Source organism: Aethina tumida, chromosome 1 (assembly GCF_024364675.1).
Source record: "Aethina tumida isolate Nest 87 chromosome 1, icAetTumi1.1, whole genome shotgun sequence".
Lineage (NCBI taxonomy): Eukaryota > Metazoa > Arthropoda > Insecta > Coleoptera > Nitidulidae > Aethina > Aethina tumida.
This window is the reverse complement of record NC_065435.1, coordinates 145690-169044: the sequence shown is the minus strand read 5'-3', so window position 1 is coordinate 169044 and position 23355 is coordinate 145690. Positions and strand designations below refer to the sequence as shown.

The following is a 23355-nucleotide window of genomic DNA, read 5'->3' as shown; positions in this document are numbered from 1 at the left end:
TTATTTAGATTTTAATATAAAATTATAATCGTTTAATGCACTTAATATCTAATATTCTATTTTATCCAAACATCTACTTTATCAATATATTATATACATGTGATTTATCTTATATATTTATTATTAGGTACATGTCACAAAAAATCTGTGTGATAGTATAGTGATAACTATAGAATTTTTATTTATATATATTTTTTTCAAAATTAAATGAAAAGTTCATGTATAGCAATGTATGTAAAGAGAAAATGAATGAAAATGAACGTAGAACGCATGTAGATTTAAATTTGCCGGTACCACGTTGCGCAGCCGCTCTGCTTCAACATTGGGCCTAGCTGTCGTGCAATGAATTGATCAGTCTGCTATCGAATAGTGAACTTGTGCGGTGAAAAGTGTCATAATATATTTTGTATCAAAAACATATAAGTTATTTCAATTAGTAGAAACTGTTTTTAGTGATGCATTTTAGGATATATAGATTACTTTTCTGCGCGTTTCTTCTTGGATTCGCATCTGCACAGGTAAGCCAGAATTTGTGGCACCAACATTTTCTATTTACATTTTATCTTTTAAACAGTCGCAGTGGGTTCACACCAAAACACCGTATGTGTCGATTAAGTTGTTAATTTCTTTGTATTAGTGAATAACGCGGCCAAAGTTAAAAGGAAAAATTTTTCTTACAACAATAAACTACTGACTCATTTAAATATCTTTACGATACATTTCTAGAAATACGCAATATTGCAATTCATGTATTTTCACTGACCCTATATATACAAATACAGTCTTTTTGTATACAAATAAGCTTTAATATATAGTATTTTTTGCTATTTATACAAATAGTTGACTTGTTATTTTCAACTATTGTAATATTTAATTTTTAACTAGGTTATGCAAATAGTAAATAAATAAAGATTTTGTTTTTATCAATAAGTCTAAAATAATCTCTTTTCGGTCACCTAAAGGTTCATTTATTTTACAAGACTTACAGTCTCTCTTACATGGCATATAATTTGGCCTTTTCCAAAACAGGTAGATGGTAGATGGTAGATGGTAGATGATAGATGGTAGGTGGTAGATCTAGGATGTAGGATGTCCTCATGTAAACACAGAAAGTTACTATTCTAGCTATAGCTATAGCCTAGTTATGTACGCCCAATTTATTTCTATTATAATTAATGAATCGCAATAACATATTTTTAACTTTAAAAAGTAAAATTAGACGTTCACACACACACGCACACACACACACACACACACACACACACACACAAATAAATAACCTCAATTTTATTTACTATTTCCTTTTTGTATACAGATTAATGTTTCTGGTTGGTATTAACCACTTCCATGTATATGTGATTACTTGATATTGGCTGTTTTAGGTATTTCTAGATGAGATAGAGAAAAGTCACGATTGTATTATATATGGCTTACAAGAAATATCCCCAAAATTGATTCAGAAAATTAAAAAAAACATTGAAAGAATCAATCAATCAAGTAATTGCAAGCAAGCTTATTACAACAAATGTTATTTTATTTTACAATATCACATTGATTGATGTTATCTTAGATATATAATAGAGCTTATTCACTAAACGTCTTGCTAATCTTTTGCTAATATTGTTCAATGTACAAACTGTTCCCTTAATTCTAAATTATTTAAAAAAATTGTTGTATATATCATTTTATTTTTGGAGAACAATTCAGATTAACGAGTGAATGAGTGAATTTTGTACGTTAACAATATTGCTATTGACAAAACGCTCAGTGAATCCGCCTAACGTTCAGATTATTATTTTGTGAAATTTATCGAAAAGTAAAAACATATACAACTTCTAAAAATAAAATTCACAAACACACACTACTTTTGAAAATATTTTATGAATAATTTTTTATATATTAGTCACAGAAATGGTCCCTAATTGGAATTTTTCTGTAATAAGACATAAAGGAATTTATTAATTATGTTTATTTTTTATCATTTTTGTACGAATTGCCCGAAAGAAAAACATTTTATAAAATCAATTAATCTTACAACAAAATTTTTGATTTTCATTTTACTAATTTTAGGAACTGTTCTGAAATTTTAACATAAACTGATTGTACGAAAGAAATATTGTCTTTCATGTTGACAATGTCAATTGACAAAAAAGTCTCTATTAAGATTAATAAATTTGTTGCACCTATTGATGATATTGCATGACAAATTATTAATTTTAATATTACAGATAAATGTGGTTTATACGTGTGAACCATTATTTCATAAATAATTCCATTTTACATACTAAATGTGGCACCTTTTTATAATATTAGCAATCCAAAAATCAACTTAATAAGATGTGTGTGGTTTTCAATAATACTAATAATAGTTCAAACATATCAGATATGATTGTTGTGGGCCACATTTAATAGCGATATGAAATGTCAAGTATGTGTCTTTAAAGTGATCTTGGATCTTAAGTTAAGTTTTAGAGCAATTGAGCTCTCAACACTAACACACTAAAATGACTCTTTCTGAAAATAGAATTTAGAATATTTATGCATTATACAATTGCATAAATTTCTTGGTGGTCGCATTAGTCATTTTGAAATTGCATGCCAAATTATTAACACCCACAGTTAATTATAAGAAATATTTTGATACTTTATGATATATATATATATATATATATATATATATATATATATATATATAATATAAAATTAGACAACGGCATAAATTTGTTAGTTGTTATAGTTCTGTTCTCAAATCTATACCGCATTGGTTGGCATTATTTTTGTGGTGCTAAAAAACCGCTAGTGCAACCGTGAAATGAACGGGGTGTTCAGTGTGTGAGAGCTAGAGAGGGAGAGAGAGAGAGAGAGAGAGAGAGAGAGAGAGAGAGAGACTACGGTATGTTTTGACGGTTGATACAGGGATACTGGGACGTCAACTTGTAAAAACCACACACTGTGTGCATGCTTAAATCTTGCATGCACACAGTGTGTGCTGTGCATCTCGTGTGTTTCTCAACACAAATACTCAACACACTTCTCTCTCGCACTCACGATTTTCTGCTATTAGAACACTAATAAGACCTACTCGGTGAATAGCAGCAACATGACATTAGAAATACAGAGATATACGAATATTTTTAAGACACATACATAACTCTTTGTTTGATATGTAGAAGTCGCTCTCGATTTCAAAAGATTAATCATACATCAATCATAACCATACAAAAATGATGAAATGTTTAATCATCAGGGAAAAAATGTTAGCAAAATGATGTTAGCAATTAATCAACTACGTACTGCATAACTCCTCTATTGCTATTACAAGAGGATACACACTTATACATCCCTTATTTTAATTTATTTATTTATATTTTAGTTATTGTCCGAAAGTTCATTCCTTTTATTCTCTAATTATTCACATTTTTATGTATTGTAGTTTTGTAGTAGAGTAGAAGTAAGACATGTAATTAACATCATTCATCGTGACTGTTGCCAATCTATTTGGCATTTCATTGTTGTACTTCCTACATATGAATGGAGGGGCACTTTATCCCCTAGCTTACAGCTTACAGCTTACAGCTTACTTACGATCATTGCGCAGGTATCAATGATGTTCAGATAATTAAGAAGTACCAGTTAACAGTAGCTTCCTTATTAGGTATATTTATTAGTTAATTGGTATTTAGTTCATGCCAAACTAGATGATCTGATATATACTAAAGACTACAGATCACTTAGGATCACTCTTGAGGGTTAACTATGATTTGACATACAGACATTTGAGAATAGGCATAGCTTATGTTGTAATTATTAGGTGAACACCAGCTGTAATGTTTTACTTAAGAATAGCAATAATTTTGTTTATATTTGTATATACTGATCATACCGATCACTTTCCGCATTCATTATCTTGTTAATTTGTTATATTGCGACCTATTGGGGTTAGGTTATGTCCTATGCCTGAACACCTGATTGGAATATTTTTTTTATTATTGGTTCACTATGATCGTCCTTGAGGGCATGAAATGGAGTGTGCATTACTTTGTCATGTTACAAACTAGTAAGAAATGTAAGACATGCTTAATTAAATTTTAAGTCATGTTCTCCATCCAGATAGAAAGTTAGTTGCTCTGGTTATTGATAAAGTTATCTCTTAAGCAAAGTTTTTGTAAATAGTTAAAATAGTGTTTGTCATTATTTTGCCGTTAATTGATTCTTTAGATCAATCGATTGTTTTATGACTAACTGAACAAATATTTATGATATAAAAATATTGTAAATTATTACTCTAAAGAAATAAACATTAAATGTTTTGATGTTTTAAGGCATTAAGTCAATTATCTATTCTATCTATTGAAATTTCAGAATTTGGATATTATTTTTTCTATTTTATACATTTTCATTAAAAAATAAAACACATGAATTGCATCAACAGGTTCTTCCTTAACATCATCCATGTTTTTACCATATTATGAACACTACGAACACTTTCAGCAATGACTTTTGTTAGTGTCTATATATGATGAGTCAGAAAATATAGTTTGATGTAATCTCATTTATCTAATTTTAGTAAATAGTTATATCTATTGTACATGCGCCATGTTTATAAAGATTGCCGAAATTTTGTAAACAGTTGTAACAAGTTCCAAATTATATTTTTCCGTGATCTTTTATTTGACCTTCATTAAATGAAATACATTCGAGCAGAAGTGTGATTGATACATATGCAAATTACTTAAAGTAGCATGCCATTTTTAGCACCATTTAGCATTTGATTGCATATTTAATAACTCCCATAAGAATTTGATATTTACATATTCACTAATTTTAATTTTACAATACCTCATTTAAAAGAAGATTAGATGGCGCACTGTAAATTTGGAGAATAACTTCTTGCTTGTTGCTGGTGCCCACAAAAAATTAACAAGAATGTGGGAAAAAATGCCAGTACCAGTGCCTAGGAAAGGGTTAAGCTTTTTAATCAAAAAACATTTACATGTTTACAAAAGAATTATTAAGTTATTGAAATTTTTCTAATTTAGTAAAATCTTTTTTAATTTTATTTCTAAACTTTTGATTTAATTTATTGAATTTTTACTAGGAACTATCTGAAGTGTCAATTATTTTAAAACATTCATTGGTTCAAACCGCATATTGATATCTCCGACTGTTTCAAAAATATTTACGAAAGAATATATATTTTTAAAATGTTGCGAAAATATCAAGCTCTCCGAAAATAATAAATAATATGTAATGTACAATATTAAGATATCTTTAACTTGGGATATTTCTGATAAATCTATCAATTTGTGGACAGTGGATACGACTATCTATGAAGTGAACGTAAAATATCTTTTTTTTGATGAAATGTTTTTTGTATGGAGTTATTTGTAATATTAAGACTTTCAACAATCAAATTTAAGACGTACACAATAGGCGGTACGTAAATAAATTAGATAAGATAACTGATGTTACTGATGATAATTATATTCAGTAAGTACGTACTTACGTAGTATGTTTAAATCAAATCCTTGAACGTTCTTTTATGCCATCAAATTTCCTGTATTACTAATGTGGGAGGAGGTAATATATCTGAGTAATATTATGATGTTTTGTCACAATTAATACGACATCCTAAATTTTTACACATAAATAACTTTATCTAGAAGGTTTTTAAAATGTATGATATTTGGTCAGATGAAGCTCTATACCGATCTACCGATCGAAAAGTATTTGAGTGAGACACCAGGCACGACAGAGACAGTAGAAGTCTGCAAGTGTGGCCCGTAGTGGGAGACTTTTACTATCTCTGTCATAAATTATGCCCCTCCCAAAATTCAGTCGGAACAAACGTTTTTCGATGTACATGTAACATTTATATGAGTTTAGTATTTCGAGAATTTGTGATGAAAAATGCGACTGGTGTTAAATATACTCGGATTCTAATCACCTCATATTTATGGAACTAAAAAATCTTATCATCATCATCATCTTTAAATCATATAAGCGAAAAATAATTTCAAAACACTAAAAAGTTATTTTTTTTGTCATACTGCTATTTTGGTAAATAATTGTATGTTCAATTAGATTTTGAAATATAAATATGCATAATAATTTGTTGAAAATTATTGATGATGAAGAAATTATACAGTTGTGATAGATAGATATTGGTGAAATGATGAGATTATATCATTATAAAATTGAAAACTTACCAAAAATAAAATTATCACTTTAATAGTTGTAAACGATATACATATTTTGCTTTATTTGTTAAATATTAGTATACAGGGCTACTAGAATTTGTTCAGTATGAGATAAATTTTGTCGCATGTGAATAATCGAAAAATGTAGGTTTAATCAATCGTTTTCATTATGCAGCTACAGGCTACAGGCTCATTATAAAACCCAGAATTTGTGTTCCATACGATAACTTTCACAATACTTGCATGCACTTGCTATTGTTAAGGCGGTTGGTTACCAGACATCCAAATGGTCCTTATGGAAGTAAAGGTCTTCTACAAAGTCAAAATTATAGAAAGTTTACCTGGAACGGGCCATTGAGGTTATTTTTCCCTGAGGCAACTCTTGTTAAGTGCATAGAAGTGCTTTCTAAATTTTGACAAACAAATATAACAAATGGATTAATATAATAAGCATTTTACGAGTAAGCTGTAAAATAAGTACTGCAGTAATTTAGGCATTATTTATCATCCATGAAAGCATATAAGTGGAATATTATGAAGTTAGACTGTTTATTTGCTTTGCTGGAATCGTTTCATGTAAAAAAATTCATAGAACATGAAAACGACAATTTAACTAATTAATCATTAGTGTTTTTTAAGATGATTTCATATTTGATCTCAGACAACACACAGTGTGTTATTTTTTAATTTGATCAGTATAGTTGTACAAAGTTTTATTATACAATATTTTCGTATTGGGTTTTTGACTATCCAAGTAATGATTTAGTTGGAAAATGGTTTTGTCGTACATCCGGATTTACTCTGCTCTAGTTCCATAGGTGTTCCGACGGGCTATTGTTGTATTGTAGTAAATGTATTGTGTGTTATATATATATATATATATATATATATATATATATATATATAGTTCCTTTAACCTCATTTAATAATTGAAAAATAATCAATTCATTTCAACTATATTTGATAATTATTAAATTAAGTTAATCTAATGTATTAATGAATCTCTTTTCTAACATTGCAACTTCGATAGTATTGTAAAATGTATTTTATATCGTTCCAAAGTTCCAAATTCCAGTTAATTATTATCAAAATGGTAACAATTTGCTTATATGTATTTTCCATTTTAAACAACACTGTGTTGCATAGGACCTCGTTCCGTTTTAGCGTGCACAATCCTGTTGATTGAATGTTGTGTTGAATATGATGATGAACGAAGACAGACAAATAGTCATTATCCAATCCAATATGAGTTGTTTGCAAATAGGCATATACCTACCTACCTAATAGATGAACAATTCAAAAAATTGTTAATAATTGAACCACGCACGGTTGTTTATGTACTAAAGAGAAACATCCGCTCAGGTCTCTGGTTCTAAATTGTGAGTCGCGAGACAATTACATAACTTATTGAATAAAATCTTTTCGTTAAGCGTGGATCACATTACATCGCAGCTCCGAATTTGCTTAGAAAAAAAGTAATAAAAATCTATTTCACAGCTATTCTTAATCGATAGATAATTCTAAAAGTCTAAAAGTTGAAAATTGATGGATGATGATGACTATGGAATTTTAACAGTTGATGGTGTGTGTTTAATGCTGAGCTATGTCGATAATCTAAAAGCATATATGACTGGACTGACTGACGCACGTATATGTTTAACAAAACTTACTAAACATGTATGCTTATTTTTACGTTAAAATACCATACCATTCGCTGTCATTCTTTGAAAATAATATTTTTGAATATTTTATTTTTGTAAAGGATGTCGTCGTCGTCGTCGTCGTCGTCGTCGTCGTCGTCGTCGTCGTCATGTAGTTGAAGGTCTAAAAAGAAATAGTTAATTCTTGCTCTATATTCAAGATTAATTTTCATTTGTATATTTTTCAAATTTACACATAATCAATCGCATAATAATCACATTTAATGTTTTTTTTATTGTTTCAGGTAATTATATAGATTTACAATTCCAATTGATCACAAAAAGGTTTGTATAAGTTATAAGTTTGCTACGCATTTGAGACTAAATAAAATATTTTTTATTAAACAATTTAATTAATCAATAACATTTTGTGAGATACATATAATAACATTCATATTATATCATATATTCATACCATATAACTCCAGACATGAATGACATGGTCGTGCTAAAGAGGCATGACGTTCAGAGCCTACTTAAAGTTGCCCAAAGATGCCCAAAGATGCCCAATTTAAAGATATGGTTCCTTCTATGTGACCGCCACAACGAGACCGCAACTTAATCAGTCAACACGAACTGTATGTGGCGATTGCATGGAACCAACCGCAAGGTCGAGTTATTAAACGTCTGCCATTACCGCACACCCACCCATAGTCGCATCCGATGGCCGCACGGAAGGAACCATACACCATACCTTAAAACAAACAGATATTGGAATGGCTTGAATGGAAAGTCTTTCTAAAAGTCTTAAGTCTGTCATAAGCAATTCATTCATCATTCATTCTTCGATAGAGGAGATAGGTTTAGGAATGAGAAGTTTCGACTCAACCCAATTCTATATATGTATTATATGGTATATTTTTCGAACCATTACTGGCCGTAATTTACAATAAAGGTTATGCCATATCTAAAGAAATACTAGAAAAGTGCTTTTGTTCTTCCAAATCCTTCCATACAGATAGTATTGTAAAATTAAGTATTATTTTGAGTAAGCAGGCAAGCAAACTTAGTTGTAGTCATTAAGTTGCGTAGTAGTTGATATCTGATAACGATTTATTTAAATTATGATTTCGTTTGTGACCCAGTCTATTTTAAAATCTATTTAATACATACTTTCCGAGAAAAATAAATAATAAATAAATAACGTGGCATTGTAGATAGAAAAGAAAGTTAGGAATAATTCGATACAATACGATCTGATCCGGCTTATGCCCGAGCCAGATAGATAACATTTGACTCGTGTAAACCAGAGCTGCCGAAGGTCCGACCCATGTAGATCTCTAACGAGACCTACCACAAAAATCAAATATCTTATGTATTTTTTAATGGAATTAAAAAACTATTTTTGAGTGGTCTGTAAAGTATTCATCATTCAGATCATCACAATCACATCACAAAACTTTAATAATCTTGATATCATTTAGAGTATAATTTAAATAATTCAAGTGTTTGTTGAAAATAGATAAAAAACTTTCAATCATATCAATTGTTTGAAACTAAAAGAATTGTTTTCAATTTAAAGATTTGATACATCTAAAAAAGAAATTGAAACGTATTAAGTCACGACAAGAATGGTCAAAAAATTGTTCAGTTCAAGTATTTGACAAAAACTTTCAACCAATAAAAATGATTTTTGAAAAAACTACTCAATATAAATATTTGATGTCTAATTGTTAATAATTTATGATATAATATTATAGTTAATCAGTTTAATTTGTTGTTAGTTAATGTTAGACACATTAAAATATTATATAATTTGTAAAAACGTACTTTTACACATGTAGATAGTTTAGATAGATGATAGTTTTCGATGTTTATTTGTTTATTAAATGAGTTTATTTTGACTGATGTAAAATTTAGCAATAACTTATCAAGACACAATTTCAACAATTCATCAACATAGAAATATAACAAGAAAATCTTTTTATTTTAATGAGATTAGTTAATAATTATTAATAATGTCCATTTAAATTGAAAAAGTTGCATAGATTGCATAGATTGCATAGAGTTAGAGTTGAGAGTTGAATGCAACGTTGAGAACGGTCTACATTGTCTATTTACATTGTAGATGAGAAGTTCCCATTGAGATTCTCAATGAGAACTTGTTCCACTTTGCGCCGGACCGGTCTGGCATGCGGTTAGATAATCAAGGTTGCTCGCATCATGTGTTTATTTATGTTTTCTTGTGTACACTCAATTTAACCTAACTTTTATGCAGATAAATTTCAATTAAACAAATTGTCATTTTTATCAAAACTAAAATAAATAAATAAATAAATAGCTGGAATATACAATAATACAAAATTAAAATCAATCCGATGCAATACACTTATTCTAGCAATACTACGTTTCTTCTAGCTCTCGAAGCACTCCAAAAGAATTTCTTTGATTCGTAGTTTGGAGAATAGCCAATAGAGAAAGTCAGACGAAGCTAAATCAGGCGATTACGACGATATTTCAAGCATTTTTGGCGAATAACTCACACATAAACAAATTCAGTATTTTCGACAACAATCGAGATTTTACTGATTCCTTGATTTTGAGTGACGTATTGCTTCTTGGTTGATGAGGATGGTGGTCTGGAACGTCATCTATCGTTTCGTTTTCAACTCGTTGTCTGTTGAGTTTTTTTGAACATGTTGTACCAATCAACGTTCTCCTTTGTTGAATAATTTCGTAATTATTCGACATGGATACCTGCAATAGTGCGTATTTCGACTATTTTTTGGACACAGTATTTGGCCTGGCCTCGACTGGACTGGAATCAACTTCCAGTACATACATACATACATACATACATACATACATACAATACATACATTTACATATATTATTTTTTCAAATTTCAAATTTCAAATTTCAACTTTGTAAGTGTAAAGTGTAAAAATAAATGAATCCCTTCAAAACAAGTATTCGTTTCTGCAATGATTAGAATTAGAATTAGAATTAGAATTAGAGCCAATTTTTTTCATATTTGGTAAAAGGAAATAAATAAATAAATAACTACTAGATGAGAAACACCTACACTACACCACACCACACCACACCACATATGGTGGATGCGGAAGCAAGTCAAAGATTCTTTTGAAGTTTAAACACGTGTGGATTGTTTATTGTTAATTTCAGTGAACGGCTAAAATTTTGCGTACCCATTCAAAGTGGAAACCTTATTTAAACGACCTAAATAATGTTATTCAATTAAAAACCAACCCCCTCACAAACTCACAAATTGTATTGGAATATAATTTCCAAGAAAAATGTCACATTTTTAACATTTTTTATCTTTCATCTTCATCTTCATATGTGGTCTAAGCAAGCTAGGTGATACTTATTGAGCCAACGAAATTATTAAATACAAATAATTGTGAATAAAATGATTTATACAATAACAATAACAATAACAATAACAATAACAATGTATTCATTTTTATATCTTTTACGATGATTCCAAAATTTCTCCTCTAATATAATTTTTCAGTAATTTTTAATATGTAATGCAATTAAAATGTAATTAAAAAATTCAAAAATTATCCTGAATGTATAACGGCGTTATTAACATCTAACAATCTAAAGTTCTTCAAAGGAGCTAATCGAATTAAAATAAAATAGTCCTAAGGTCATGAATATCGGTGAAAAAATAAAGCAAAAACATATATGTAATATATGTACTTATATATTCGCAATTACGCAGTACAGAATAAAAGTGTGAGATCATTCATGTGTTTTCGTGCTTAATTTTATTTTTATTCAATATTTCAAGATACGTTGTTTAATTATCAAAAGTTTTTATACATTAACATTAATTACGTAGAATTCGATTGGAGTAATCAATTAACCGTTATAAATAAACTATTTCTCAATATTTTTAATAGCTGTGCTGACATCGTGGTTCTGTTAATGTAAGTCCGATCACAAACAAGAATATACTGATTAATTTAATATTTAATATATAACTTCTCACTTCATTTCATTTTCTCAGAATAACAATATTTAGTCACAAAGACATAAAAACACCAATATCTTGTTTACTCTTCTTAATAAAATTCGTAAACTAATGACGATCATATTTTAATAAATTATTTCTTATTATTTTATATACTGGGAATTTGTAAAATAACATTCTCATATTATTTATTTTTCAAAATTGGTAGAAATTCTTAATTGTATAATATTTGGAAAGTAATACAGTTTAGTTTACTAGACGTATCTTTTTGTTGTTGTTGTTGTTGTTGTTGTTGTTGTAATTGAACCTACACTCTATCTATTGTAGTTAGGTAACAAATAAAATTATGATCGTTACATTTATTAAAATATCGTTTACGTTAATGAATCTTTGAAAACGGGGCGAAAACGTTAATGACCCGATTTGACCCGAATCACACTAGTCATACAACCGCATACGTTGACTGACCGTCGTCTAGACTCTACATTCTACACTCTACACTCTACACTCTACACTCCACACTCTGACTATATTCTAGAACCCTCTATACTCATTCTTTTCCGTTTTGGTTCATTCTATCAATCATTTTTTATGAAATGATTATTAATTGATTGATTGATTGATATAAAATTTTGAATTGCTAAACTATCATTTCTTCGGTTAAGCAGTTAACTGCGATTTACAACTAAAGACTTTTAATAGTTTTTTTTAATAATATCGTTATCGTTATTAATTTTACCACCAAGAACCCCCTAATTTTTATCTTTTATTGACCAATGTATTTCGATTAGGAAATCAATTATTAGAAGAATTATAGTCCAAACAATTTTTCGTAATATGTCTTTTTTTATTCAACATTCATGTACACAATCTATCTATATTATGTAGATTTATCGGACTGATAATTCAATACCGTATAAAAATTTGAAATCAAAAAGGCTGAGAAGAATTTAGTCGTCCCAACTTCTTCTTCAGTCTGGAGCAAATTTATTTAATGACTAAAATTAAAAACACATTTTGATCAGACAACTGATACAACAAATACAACAAATACAACAAATACAACATGCAGTAGAATATGGCGGATGCTGTGAGTAAACGGCGCAGACAACTGTTATTGATTAGCTCTAGTTCCATATCTGTTCCGCCCCGGCGCCATTTTTATCTTATCCTGTCAGTTTCTGAGCGGTTTTACTAGAAACAGGTTGATTATTAACAATTTCCTTACATGCTCAATGTAAATTAGTGTACATGTAAGTAAAATTTCCCATCAAATCAAAATAGGTGTTTACTTTTTGATTTAAATTTACATTAAAATTCACTGAAAACTGAAAACTGAAAACTGAAAACCGACTTTGTTTATTATATACGCACATGCATGTAAACATACTTTACAAGTCACTTTTTATTTAGTAGAGTATTTTCTTTAAATATATCTGTATCTTATATCATCATCATCATCATCATCATCATCATCATCATCATCATTGATCCATTGATGTCAATATGGTTTGAGTACCCCAGTGATCTCGTTCTCCATTGCATTCCACCTAGCATTAATCTCAACGTCAGCAATATAATTTCGGTATTTACAAAATTATCAATTATATAAACAAATATATGTTGTTTTTACAAATTATAATTTAGGAGCTCTGTACACGAAAAGACATCTATTTTTGTCTTTCAGCCATTCATTTATATTTACAAATATAATACAAATAATATACAAATAGTTCCTAAGTCATTTATAGTATATTTTTCATTCGTTTGGACAGTGTAAACAGATGAAAACAATTTGATTGAGAAATGGAGTGTAATTTCAACACTTCGGATTATATTATGGGCTACCATATAATTTAATTTATTTTAATGATTGTGAGATGAAAACAAACATCAACCTTTATTATTGATGGTTCCTAAGACGCATAAAAATATTGAGATTTATCAGTAAAATTAAGTACTAGTTTTTTGTTACAAGTAAAATGATAAATCTAAAAATGAAAATATACCCTACTAATATTTCTATTATGTATAGTTCAATACAAAAAGTCTACATTATAATATTTTCATAAATATACCTAATTAATTTATTACATCTGCTATATTATTTCATTTGTCTGTGTCAAGGTACTCATTCCAATTTGATTTTGATGATTTGATTAATATTAACTACTAATGTAATAATTAATAATTCTCTTTTTTGGAGATCTCTGTAACTACTCAACCGATTTCAGTCTGCAAAATAGCTTCGAACAGTCCCTTTTACGGCAGTATTTAGATAACATTTTACATGGTTTTTATTCGAGGTTTACTTTTTATGCCCTTCTGTATGTATAAAAGAGACGTAAGACTTAAAGATGGATAGTATTCACTGAACACTGTACCCATAACTGGATATTTTTATTTTTATAGATATAATGATGAAAGATTTCGAAAAATATTGATAATTGTTTTTGTTATTAATAATTTGTTATTAGTAATCAGCAAATTACTCATGTTTATTTAATGTAACTAGTTAAAAACATTTCCGGTCGTTTTCTTCGATTTTTATTTTTGATTTTTTGATTTATTTATTTATTTGTTGAATTTCATCCGAAATATTCCAATTGAAACTAAAACTTCTGTTTTGCCCACTTCGTTTCAGAGACAACAGTATTAATTATCCGAAAATTTACTGGAAATATCATTTAATATATAGACAAAAGTACTTAGTAGTACTACTAAAATAATTTATGAGTTACACACTCATTTGTCTCACAGACAACAACATTGTCTTTGTAGACAACGACACTAAAAAAATTAAATAAAAGATAAAAAGATATTTTAAAAGCAACCTCAACTATGGTTTTCTTTTTCATCTAATCTGAGACAACCCGTACATAAATACATATGATTATCTATCCAGCCATTTTCTCACCGTGACTTAAGTGACTTATTAGCGAATAAGAGTGTGGAGACGCAAATGAACACATCTCTAGGTCAACAGATTAATGTCCGTTAAATGCGTGATATGCCTTATAGTTTTGTTTTGGTGATCGGCAATCGGTTGCCAGACTGTACTGTACATACATACGTGTATATAAGTAATTCTGGTTTCCATGTATTGTATTGTGGTAATGCAGTAATGTAGTAATGTAGTAATGTACTAATGTAGTAATCAAATCAATCAACTGTTACTGTTAACAAAATCGTTCTATAACTGTATGTTAAACAAAACCTATATAACAATTCATAAAACCTTTTAAATGGCATTCACGTACACTTGTCACATATCTCCGGCTTCCGATGCATAAATGATCTACGTAGAATACTAAAACGTTTTAAAAACAGTATGATGTAATTATTCCGTAAAGCAAGTACCTGTTTACGTACTTAGCTTCCTATAACATCAGCATCGCGATCAGCAAAATAAAATTTTCATTTTTCATTTTTCATTTTTCATTCTGTCAGTTTCGAGTTGGTTTCTAAAAAAAGGTAAAATTACCTTAAAGGGGCGATGTCATTTTAAGAAAAGACTTAAAAAGGTTTTTTTTTATGAATAAAGGCAGTGTTTTTCTTTAAAAATATGTTGTACATCACAAAGTGTCTCTTGATGAATGATGTAGCAGTGGATCAAAAATCAATAAAATATCTCGAATATTTATTATGTAAAATAATAAATATTTTTATTTTAAAATAATTTCAAATAAATATTAGGTATTATTTAACTAACAATTTTCTTATTGAAAAATCGATTCTGATCAGTAGTATTTCTGATGAGCCTTCCATGAATCAGTTTGAGTCAAAAGCATGTGAATCATTTATTTTGATGATTAAGAACTTTCTAAGAAATAATAAGTGTGATATTTTACATTACATGATTGTTGAGGTTATTGAGATTGTTGAGGTTGTTGAGGTTGTTGAGGTTTACAAACATATGAACCTGGAGTCAAAAAAGTCAAATAAAAGGATAACATGCCATAACGTTAAATAAAATATATAAAGAAAGATTGTATTTTCAAAGTATTCCTTTGTCAACGTCAAATTGATGCAATTAAACAACAAATTTTTTCGTAGTCAATGTCTTAAAAGCCTAAATACATGTTAGATTTCAGGAAAATTAGCAGAGTTTATGTTTATGCAGAAAAAATACTATATATACATAATAATAATAATAATAATAATTATTATTAATATTGAATGAATATATGAATAATGTAAAATAAAAAATTAAATATGTATTTTTTAATTCATATGTTCGCATATCTTCATTTCTAATCATTAGTGTAATCTAAACTGCCGGTCTTATTCACTAGTATGATAAGAGATTCTACCTACATCATCATTACCTAATAGGTAGGTGCTTCCTGTTGTACCACTACTTTTCGTCCCTGCTTGTGATTTTACAGTGGGCGAAACTTCTACATTTCATGACAATATTTATTGACAATTTAGATTTTATAACAATTATTACTAAAGAAAACAAAAAACCTGCTTACAATTCTGACCAATTTTATTTTTCAGCTCTCTTGAGTGTTTATTAACAAAATGTTCCTAGCTCACTTTCCTATTCTTCATCCACATTATCTTCAACTTGTGTGATGTGAACCAATGAATCAAATTTTAGTCAAGCTACATCAGTAATATTAAGCCTTGTCCTAATAATTAATTAAATTAGTAAGACTCTTCGACACATACCTTTCGTCATCTTAAAATCAATTTTTAATAAAAATTTGTGTACACTTCTTCACTCCTTAACTCATGAAACTATTACCACCATTCGAGCCATTCGACTAATATATTTGACACAAATCGTTTGTTAATAAAATCAAAAACGAAACAGTGATTTATGAAATTCAGTTGGAAAATTAATGAATATTTCCTTTATTTATTTATTTATTTTAAAAGTAAAATCTGTCTGCAGGCACATTTTTATTTGAAATAAGTATCTGTTTCAGATGGATTTATATTTGAAAATAGGAAATAATCTTTTGAAGTTGACACACGTGTACATTCATTGTCAATGGTGAGCAATTGCGACACTCATCTTGCAGAAAACTTTTTCATATTCAAATGAGCTGTTAAAATGTTCTCTGCATGTTCAATTGAGATACGTGTGATCTCAGCAATTTCACACACTTTTACTCTCCGATTAATTATCAAACAATCTCTGTAATATCTTCATCAAAAATGCTTGTACGACCTCATTTGAATTCTTCTTCTGTCCAATATTTTGTGGATGATAATAAAGATGGAGTCTCCATTTAAATTTGATCATTTTTTTGCTTTCTCCTATAACTTATTTTTTCTAAATGGCGGCTATCTGATGATAAAAAAAAAACAATTTTCTTAGCATAGGTAGTTTGCTATATTTTCTAATAATACATATATATACATTCTAATATGTATAAAATTAATAGTAAAATTATCATAATTGATTTGCTTAGTAAAAAACAAAGCAAAGTAAACTAACACATATCATACATTTTTGTACCACTATATTTCACTCTCATTGTGGATGAAAATGCCTGCCTTGGGTATTTAGATAATGTTACTATAGGGGATCATTTTCATCTCAGTAGATTGGTGGAAGTATCAGTTAAAGCAGTGCTGTATAAAGGGTACACCCATTTTGAATGTGCATAGTGAAAACTGCTTCGAATAATTATCATTCTAAATCACTGTAAGTTTAATAATTTAAATTGTTATTTGGGTACATTGCTACATACGTGAACAGACAGACGTAAATACAGGAACACAGAGTAAACAAGTAATATTATACTTTGTGACGGAACAAATAACCGTTGTGCACTTCCTTATCTGCACAAGTTAACAACAAAGTGTAATATTAAAGTGATATTTACTTAAAAATGTTAACTGGGCATGTGCATTAGAGAGATGTCTATTACTAAACAGCATCCCTTATAATATGTCTAATACCTAATGTCTAATGTGCAATGTAGTGCATTAGAGAGGTAAGACTCAAACAACATCATAAAACAAAAATTATTCCCAAGAAAGATCATGTCACAGCACATCCATATTTAATAATAAATAGTGGTTTAAAACTTTTTTTAGTTGAACTTACACCATGTATAACCTGTAAACAATTATATGTATATTCCTGTTATTTTCAGATAATTAAATTACTTATCTAGGTAAATAACACTAGAAAAAACTAGTTCTTCATTATGGTATATGTTATTCTGTTCTCATTTCATCATTATGAATATTCTAGTCACAATTTTCGTAATATAACCTTTCACAAAGTTTGTGATTAGTAGCCATTTAAATATTAAAGTTTTGATTGAACCTTCATTGTCAACCATAAAATATTGGACAACTGAATTCAACAACGTTTTATCGGATCGAAAATATCGGAAAAAATCACGGTATCGTAATAAACGATCAATTCACCTTACAATTGTTGATTTCAAAAGGATGTTTGTTTGAATTACTCGCATCCACCATTTTCGCATGATTTAACACCCAATCACAATTATTTTTCTTGTATGTTTCTAGGTCTAAAGTTTTAAAAATGACATGTAATACACGTTACTATAATATTTCAATAGAATATAATTATATGTCAAAGTACAATAAAACTTTGTTGCTGACATTGATCCCATAGAATAATCTAAATAGGTAAATATTTTACAAAAAGAGTAAAACACATAATTATAATTAATTATAATATTATCTAAATTAAAATTCAAATAAACAATAAAATTCTTGTTTTAGCTTGAATTGGTATTAATTAATTAATTCATTACTTTAATATCTAATATTATTTATGTTTATTTTTGTGAAACTTGACGTATTCTATATATTGTAGTATAAAACTCAAAGCTTCTCTTAATAAAATTGTTTTCCCGTGTGGAATGTATGTGTATTAGATTAGAATAACTTTGATATAGAATCCGTTTTAGTTATTTATATATTTTGTACATTCTATCTATAGTGGCTCCTAGTATTCTTTCGAATTTAGCAATCTCTATGTTAAGTACCTCAAAAGGGAGGAGGGTTATCATCTAGTACATACATATTTGGCAAAAAGCTTTTAAATATCCGTTTTTTGAGTGTCTAAAGGCGATATCTACTATCTATCTATCATTTAAAGTTCCAAATATCTTACTACATAAACATGTAGTACATGAGCAGAGAATTATAGAAATATTAAATATATTAATTAAAATTATAATCTTTTAACCCTCAGTCACACGTGCTTTGGTGTTTAATCAAAATCAACTCAATTTCAGCAGTACGGATGCCTATGACGGTTTATAACTAGGATAGAATACCTGAAATGTTGCAGATGACATGGCGTTGCCTGTTTACCACCGACTAGAGCAGTGAATCAGAAAAAAAATATTTACCTCTTGTATTTGATGTTATCTGTCGGAAAATTATCCATAACTGTATTAATCAACAGATCTCTAATAATTGAATAATTGAATGTTTTGTATTGCTTCTAAAATTAATTTTTCTAATAACTTCTATTAATTCATAAATATTATAGATGAATGAGATATTTTTATAAATTTGATTTCAGTCCGATCTAACAATTGATGGTGATGATGCAGACCAGTCGATTGAAGGCAGTGGAAATGGAGGTGAGGTGACCCAAGACTTGGGTGAACCTAGCGGCTCAGGTATAGGACCATACGATGATGAGGACACACCCGAACCAATTCAACCAAGTATGTTTTAAATTATTTTATTATTTCTTTCATTTGTCAGAACGGTTTACTGCTGAAAATATATCTAACACTGAGATGGAATCAGAAACAATGAAGATTAAAAAAAATTTATGAACGTTGTGTTCATTTAGGTTGTCAGAAGGATGGGACCGTAATGGAGGATTTTATTTTTTAAACTTTCTGACTTCTGGTCGGATGTTTGAACACCAGGCATGTTCGTTTTCAAAAGACTTTAAAGATCCACAAATTGGATAAAGTTTTGACTAACTATATAATAATGGTGTATATATATATATATATATATATATATATATATATATATATATATATATCCCGAAAATGAATGAAGTGTCATCTATGAATGGCATTTATATTAGAGTTTACTGTTACCAAAAATTTATTGCCTGTTTAGTTTTCGTATGAAGATGATGTAATTATAAACATGTATATACAAGGTTATCTATTTTAGTACTTAGCGGCGATATATATTTTTTCCATTTGCAAGTACTAATAAATGATAACGGTTTTGGATAATTATAATATTTTTCAAATCTAAAGTATACCACATCAAAATAAAATTTATCTTTCACTAATTTTGTGAGTCGTTATCAACCCTAAGAAACATGTTTTTATCCAACATTTATCCGATTTAATATTTTAAATTAATTAATTTTAATTCTGACTGTTTTAGCATTTATAAAGCTATCTCCTCATATCTGTCGAAGACACCACATACTATGTATGTGTATTTGCAAACCATCCTAATTTTCTTGCTATTGCTAAACAATTGCATATGCTTCTGGAATGACAATAGTTAAAAAATATATTTTTTATTAATTATGCAAAAACACTGTAGGCAAATGTTCAAAGTAATCTTTACGTCATTTCAACATCTTGCTTTAAAATATTTACTGAATGGATCTGGAGTAATTTTGACTTGTTGTTGTTGTTGTTGTTGTTGTTGTTGTTGTTAACTTTTGTATCGACCTAAGATACGATACGGCAATTCGATCTATTTCAGAAACACTCTGTATATCAGATGATAATTAATATTGCAATTTTATACACAAGTATTTTAAACCAAAACATAAGTTGTGGTCCAGCTAAGTGGTTGTCATAATATTAATGTGTATTTTTTATTATCATATCACAAAAATTTAATTTTAAGAAATATTATTTGAATCTTTTGATAATGAAAGAAAAAGGTTTTTGAAAATATATTTATACATATGACAGTTTCAGGTAATGTACTTTTTCTGTCATATGTTTTGTTCACACTTTCTATTCAAACAAGACTCGATATTTTAATTACTTTTGATTAATGTGAAGAAAAGCAAATAATTTTTTATAGGGAAATCGATCACACGATCATATAACTACGGTTATCAATATTTTGTTGGTCCTGTTTTGAAGGGTGACAATTTTCCTACCTTAAAGAGAGTATTTTGTAAAGATCAACACCTATATAATTAATTCGTTTATGTTTTAGGAGACCCAGTGGTACCTTCCGTGAAACCTACGCATGTTGTGAAACCAGAACTTCCGGTAGAAAAGAGTACAGAACGCACCTCAGACGGAAGTGTTATAATGAATCCAAAAACGGAAGACCGCCAAACATCTTTCTTTGCGCAACCTGGAATTTTAGCGGGTACGTATTATTTTTTAGATTTGCAAATTTTAAATTATTATTATTATTATTATTATTATTATTATTAAATTTTGTTTTTGATAGAAGCACATTTTTATTTGTGTCTACCACCAAATTTCAACCCAATTATTTTAGTCTCTATTTCATTGTTATATTCAAAAATGTATGTAATATTGTAGTTTTTAGTAGTTTTAGTAGTTTTAATTCTATTGATACTACTACTACTACTACTACTACTACTCTATTCATAAATAGAATACATAAACGGGTAATTATATGTAATTATATTTGTTTGCAGCTGTAATTGGTGGAGCAGTAGTAGGATTATTATGTGCCATATTAGTGGTGATGTTCATCGTCTACCGAATGCGTAAAAAAGATGAAGGGTCATACGCTCTAGGCGAACCCAAGCAATCTCCGACACAGAATTCATATAATAGAGGAAACAAGGAATTCTACGCCTGAAAATAATACGATTAGTGTGTATTATCGGTAATGGACTTAACATGGCAATTCTCAAGTGACGATTTAAAAATTAGCCTGGCGAAAATTTTAGAGACTAAATATTTTCTGCTTTCTAGTGCAGCTTCAATATCATACATTAACTAAACAAAACAAACTCAATAAATAGGCGCACATCCTAACACACACACACACACACACAACCATATGTATGTATATATATATATGTATGTATGTATGTATGTATGTATACATATACATATACATGCTTATATGAGCATAATTCTTGGATAAAAAACTATGAGTCGGTCTAATCAATGCCAAAAACTGCCAGCAGTGTAAGTGAACAATTGTGTATCTTTGACATTAAAAAAAATGTTAACATGTTAAACCATCTAAAAATTATCAAATATGTATGTATATATTAAAGTAACAAAACACAATATGATACAAAAAATAAATGTTTTTCGTCCATTTTGATTAATTTTGAGTGTATAGTACAATTATACTAAATTTATTTATGGTTTAATTATTATCGCTATAAGTTTCATTTATGTCATTTTGATATGATATATAATTTTTATTTTAATCTGACTTTCTAATATTTAATTCTTAAACTACTATATACTCAAATTATACTTAAACGTACCTATTTAATATAGTAATAAATAATTAAAGTAATAAAACGAAAAAGTAACCTAGATAATAATAATAATATGTAGTGCAGGATTTTGCATAAGCCCTTATCTTCAACTAATGGACTGTTTTTATTGTAATGATAAGTTTTATATACAATACTGATAAAAATTGCATTCTGTTAATCAAATTTTTTTATTTATAAATGATTTTATTATTATATTTAAACGATATTAATTAATTGTTAAATTGATTTTTACCACCATTCAAAAAATAGCAGTAATGTGACATTATGCATAATAAATGACATTCCCAAATTGATTAAAAATGTAGATTAAATTACATGTAAGGGTGTTGATTAAATGATACAAAAATATCAGTTGAATACTACACAAGTTTTATATCATGAATGCAACAATTCATGAAAACGCATTTGTATTTTATTTGAAATATTAAATCCCTAATTTATTCATTAATTTAACTAACACCCTTCATATGTAAAGCTCTGTGACGTCCTGCATCGAACTGGAAGTTTTAAGAACAATTGTTTCGAAAAATTTCCACTTCTCTTTGTCAATATTGGCAGCTCCTTAAGTATATTAGTCATTATCCTTTATATTGGTCTACTTTAATAACTCCATAACTGGGACTTCTACTTTTATATGAGGTTGAAGCTTCATATAAATTTAAAATCATATATTTACACAGTCCTAATATTTATTATTTTATCTCAGTTATGGTATTTAGACTGATTTAAGGGAATTAACTGACCATGTTTCGAATTATCTCTAATATGAAATAGAGATTATTTGAAAATACTATTTTGACTATAAATATAATGATTTACAAGTGTAAATTGTTGTGGTTATTTTAGCAGTGTTATGTAATAATGAATAACAATGCAAAGCATATTAATTTATTTAATGTATTTGTTATTTGGAAAATAATTAATATCTGAATCTTATATACTTATTACAATAACATTTTTTATTAAACTTGAGATTGTAGGTACTTGAAATTGAAGTGTATAGTATTAGAATAATGTTGTACAATCCGGATGTAAATAAATTAAACCCTAAATTGTCCA

At 28.4% G+C, this 23355-nt stretch overlaps 1 protein-coding gene across 2 annotated transcripts; it reads left to right on the top strand.

The window, feature by feature from the left end:
* The first annotated feature begins 356 nt into the window (after window positions 1-356).
* On the top strand, window positions 357-23353 carry LOC109597334 (syndecan). 2 transcript variants are annotated; one of them, XM_020012991.2, is made up of 4 exons: window positions 357-518; window positions 19375-19522; window positions 21012-21170; window positions 21469-23353. In XM_020012991.2, the coding sequence occupies exons 1-4, from the start codon at window positions 456-458 to the stop codon at window positions 21633-21635; spliced, it is 537 nt and encodes a 178-aa protein (XP_019868550.1). In that variant the 5' UTR covers window positions 357-455; the 3' UTR covers window positions 21636-23353. The 2 variants fall into 2 exon arrangements, with proteins under 2 accessions (XP_019868550.1, XP_049826458.1); XM_049970501.1 differs by lacking the exon at window positions 357-518 and adding an exon at window positions 13074-13096.
* Window positions 23354-23355: the final 2 nt, after the last annotated feature.

Bases quoted from the DNA above. Each gene is read 5' to 3' on its own strand.
- LOC109597334 (XM_020012991.2), top strand. From the start codon at position 456: ATGCATTTTAGGATATATAGATTACTTTTCTGCGCGTTTCTTCTTGGA. The intron at 519-19,374 runs GTAAGCCAGAAT...ATTTGATTTCAG, and splicing joins TTGGATTCGCATCTGCACAG to TCCGATCTAACAATTGATGG. The intron at 21,171-21,468 runs GTACGTATTATT...ATTTGTTTGCAG, and splicing joins GCAACCTGGAATTTTAGCGG to CTGTAATTGGTGGAGCAGTA.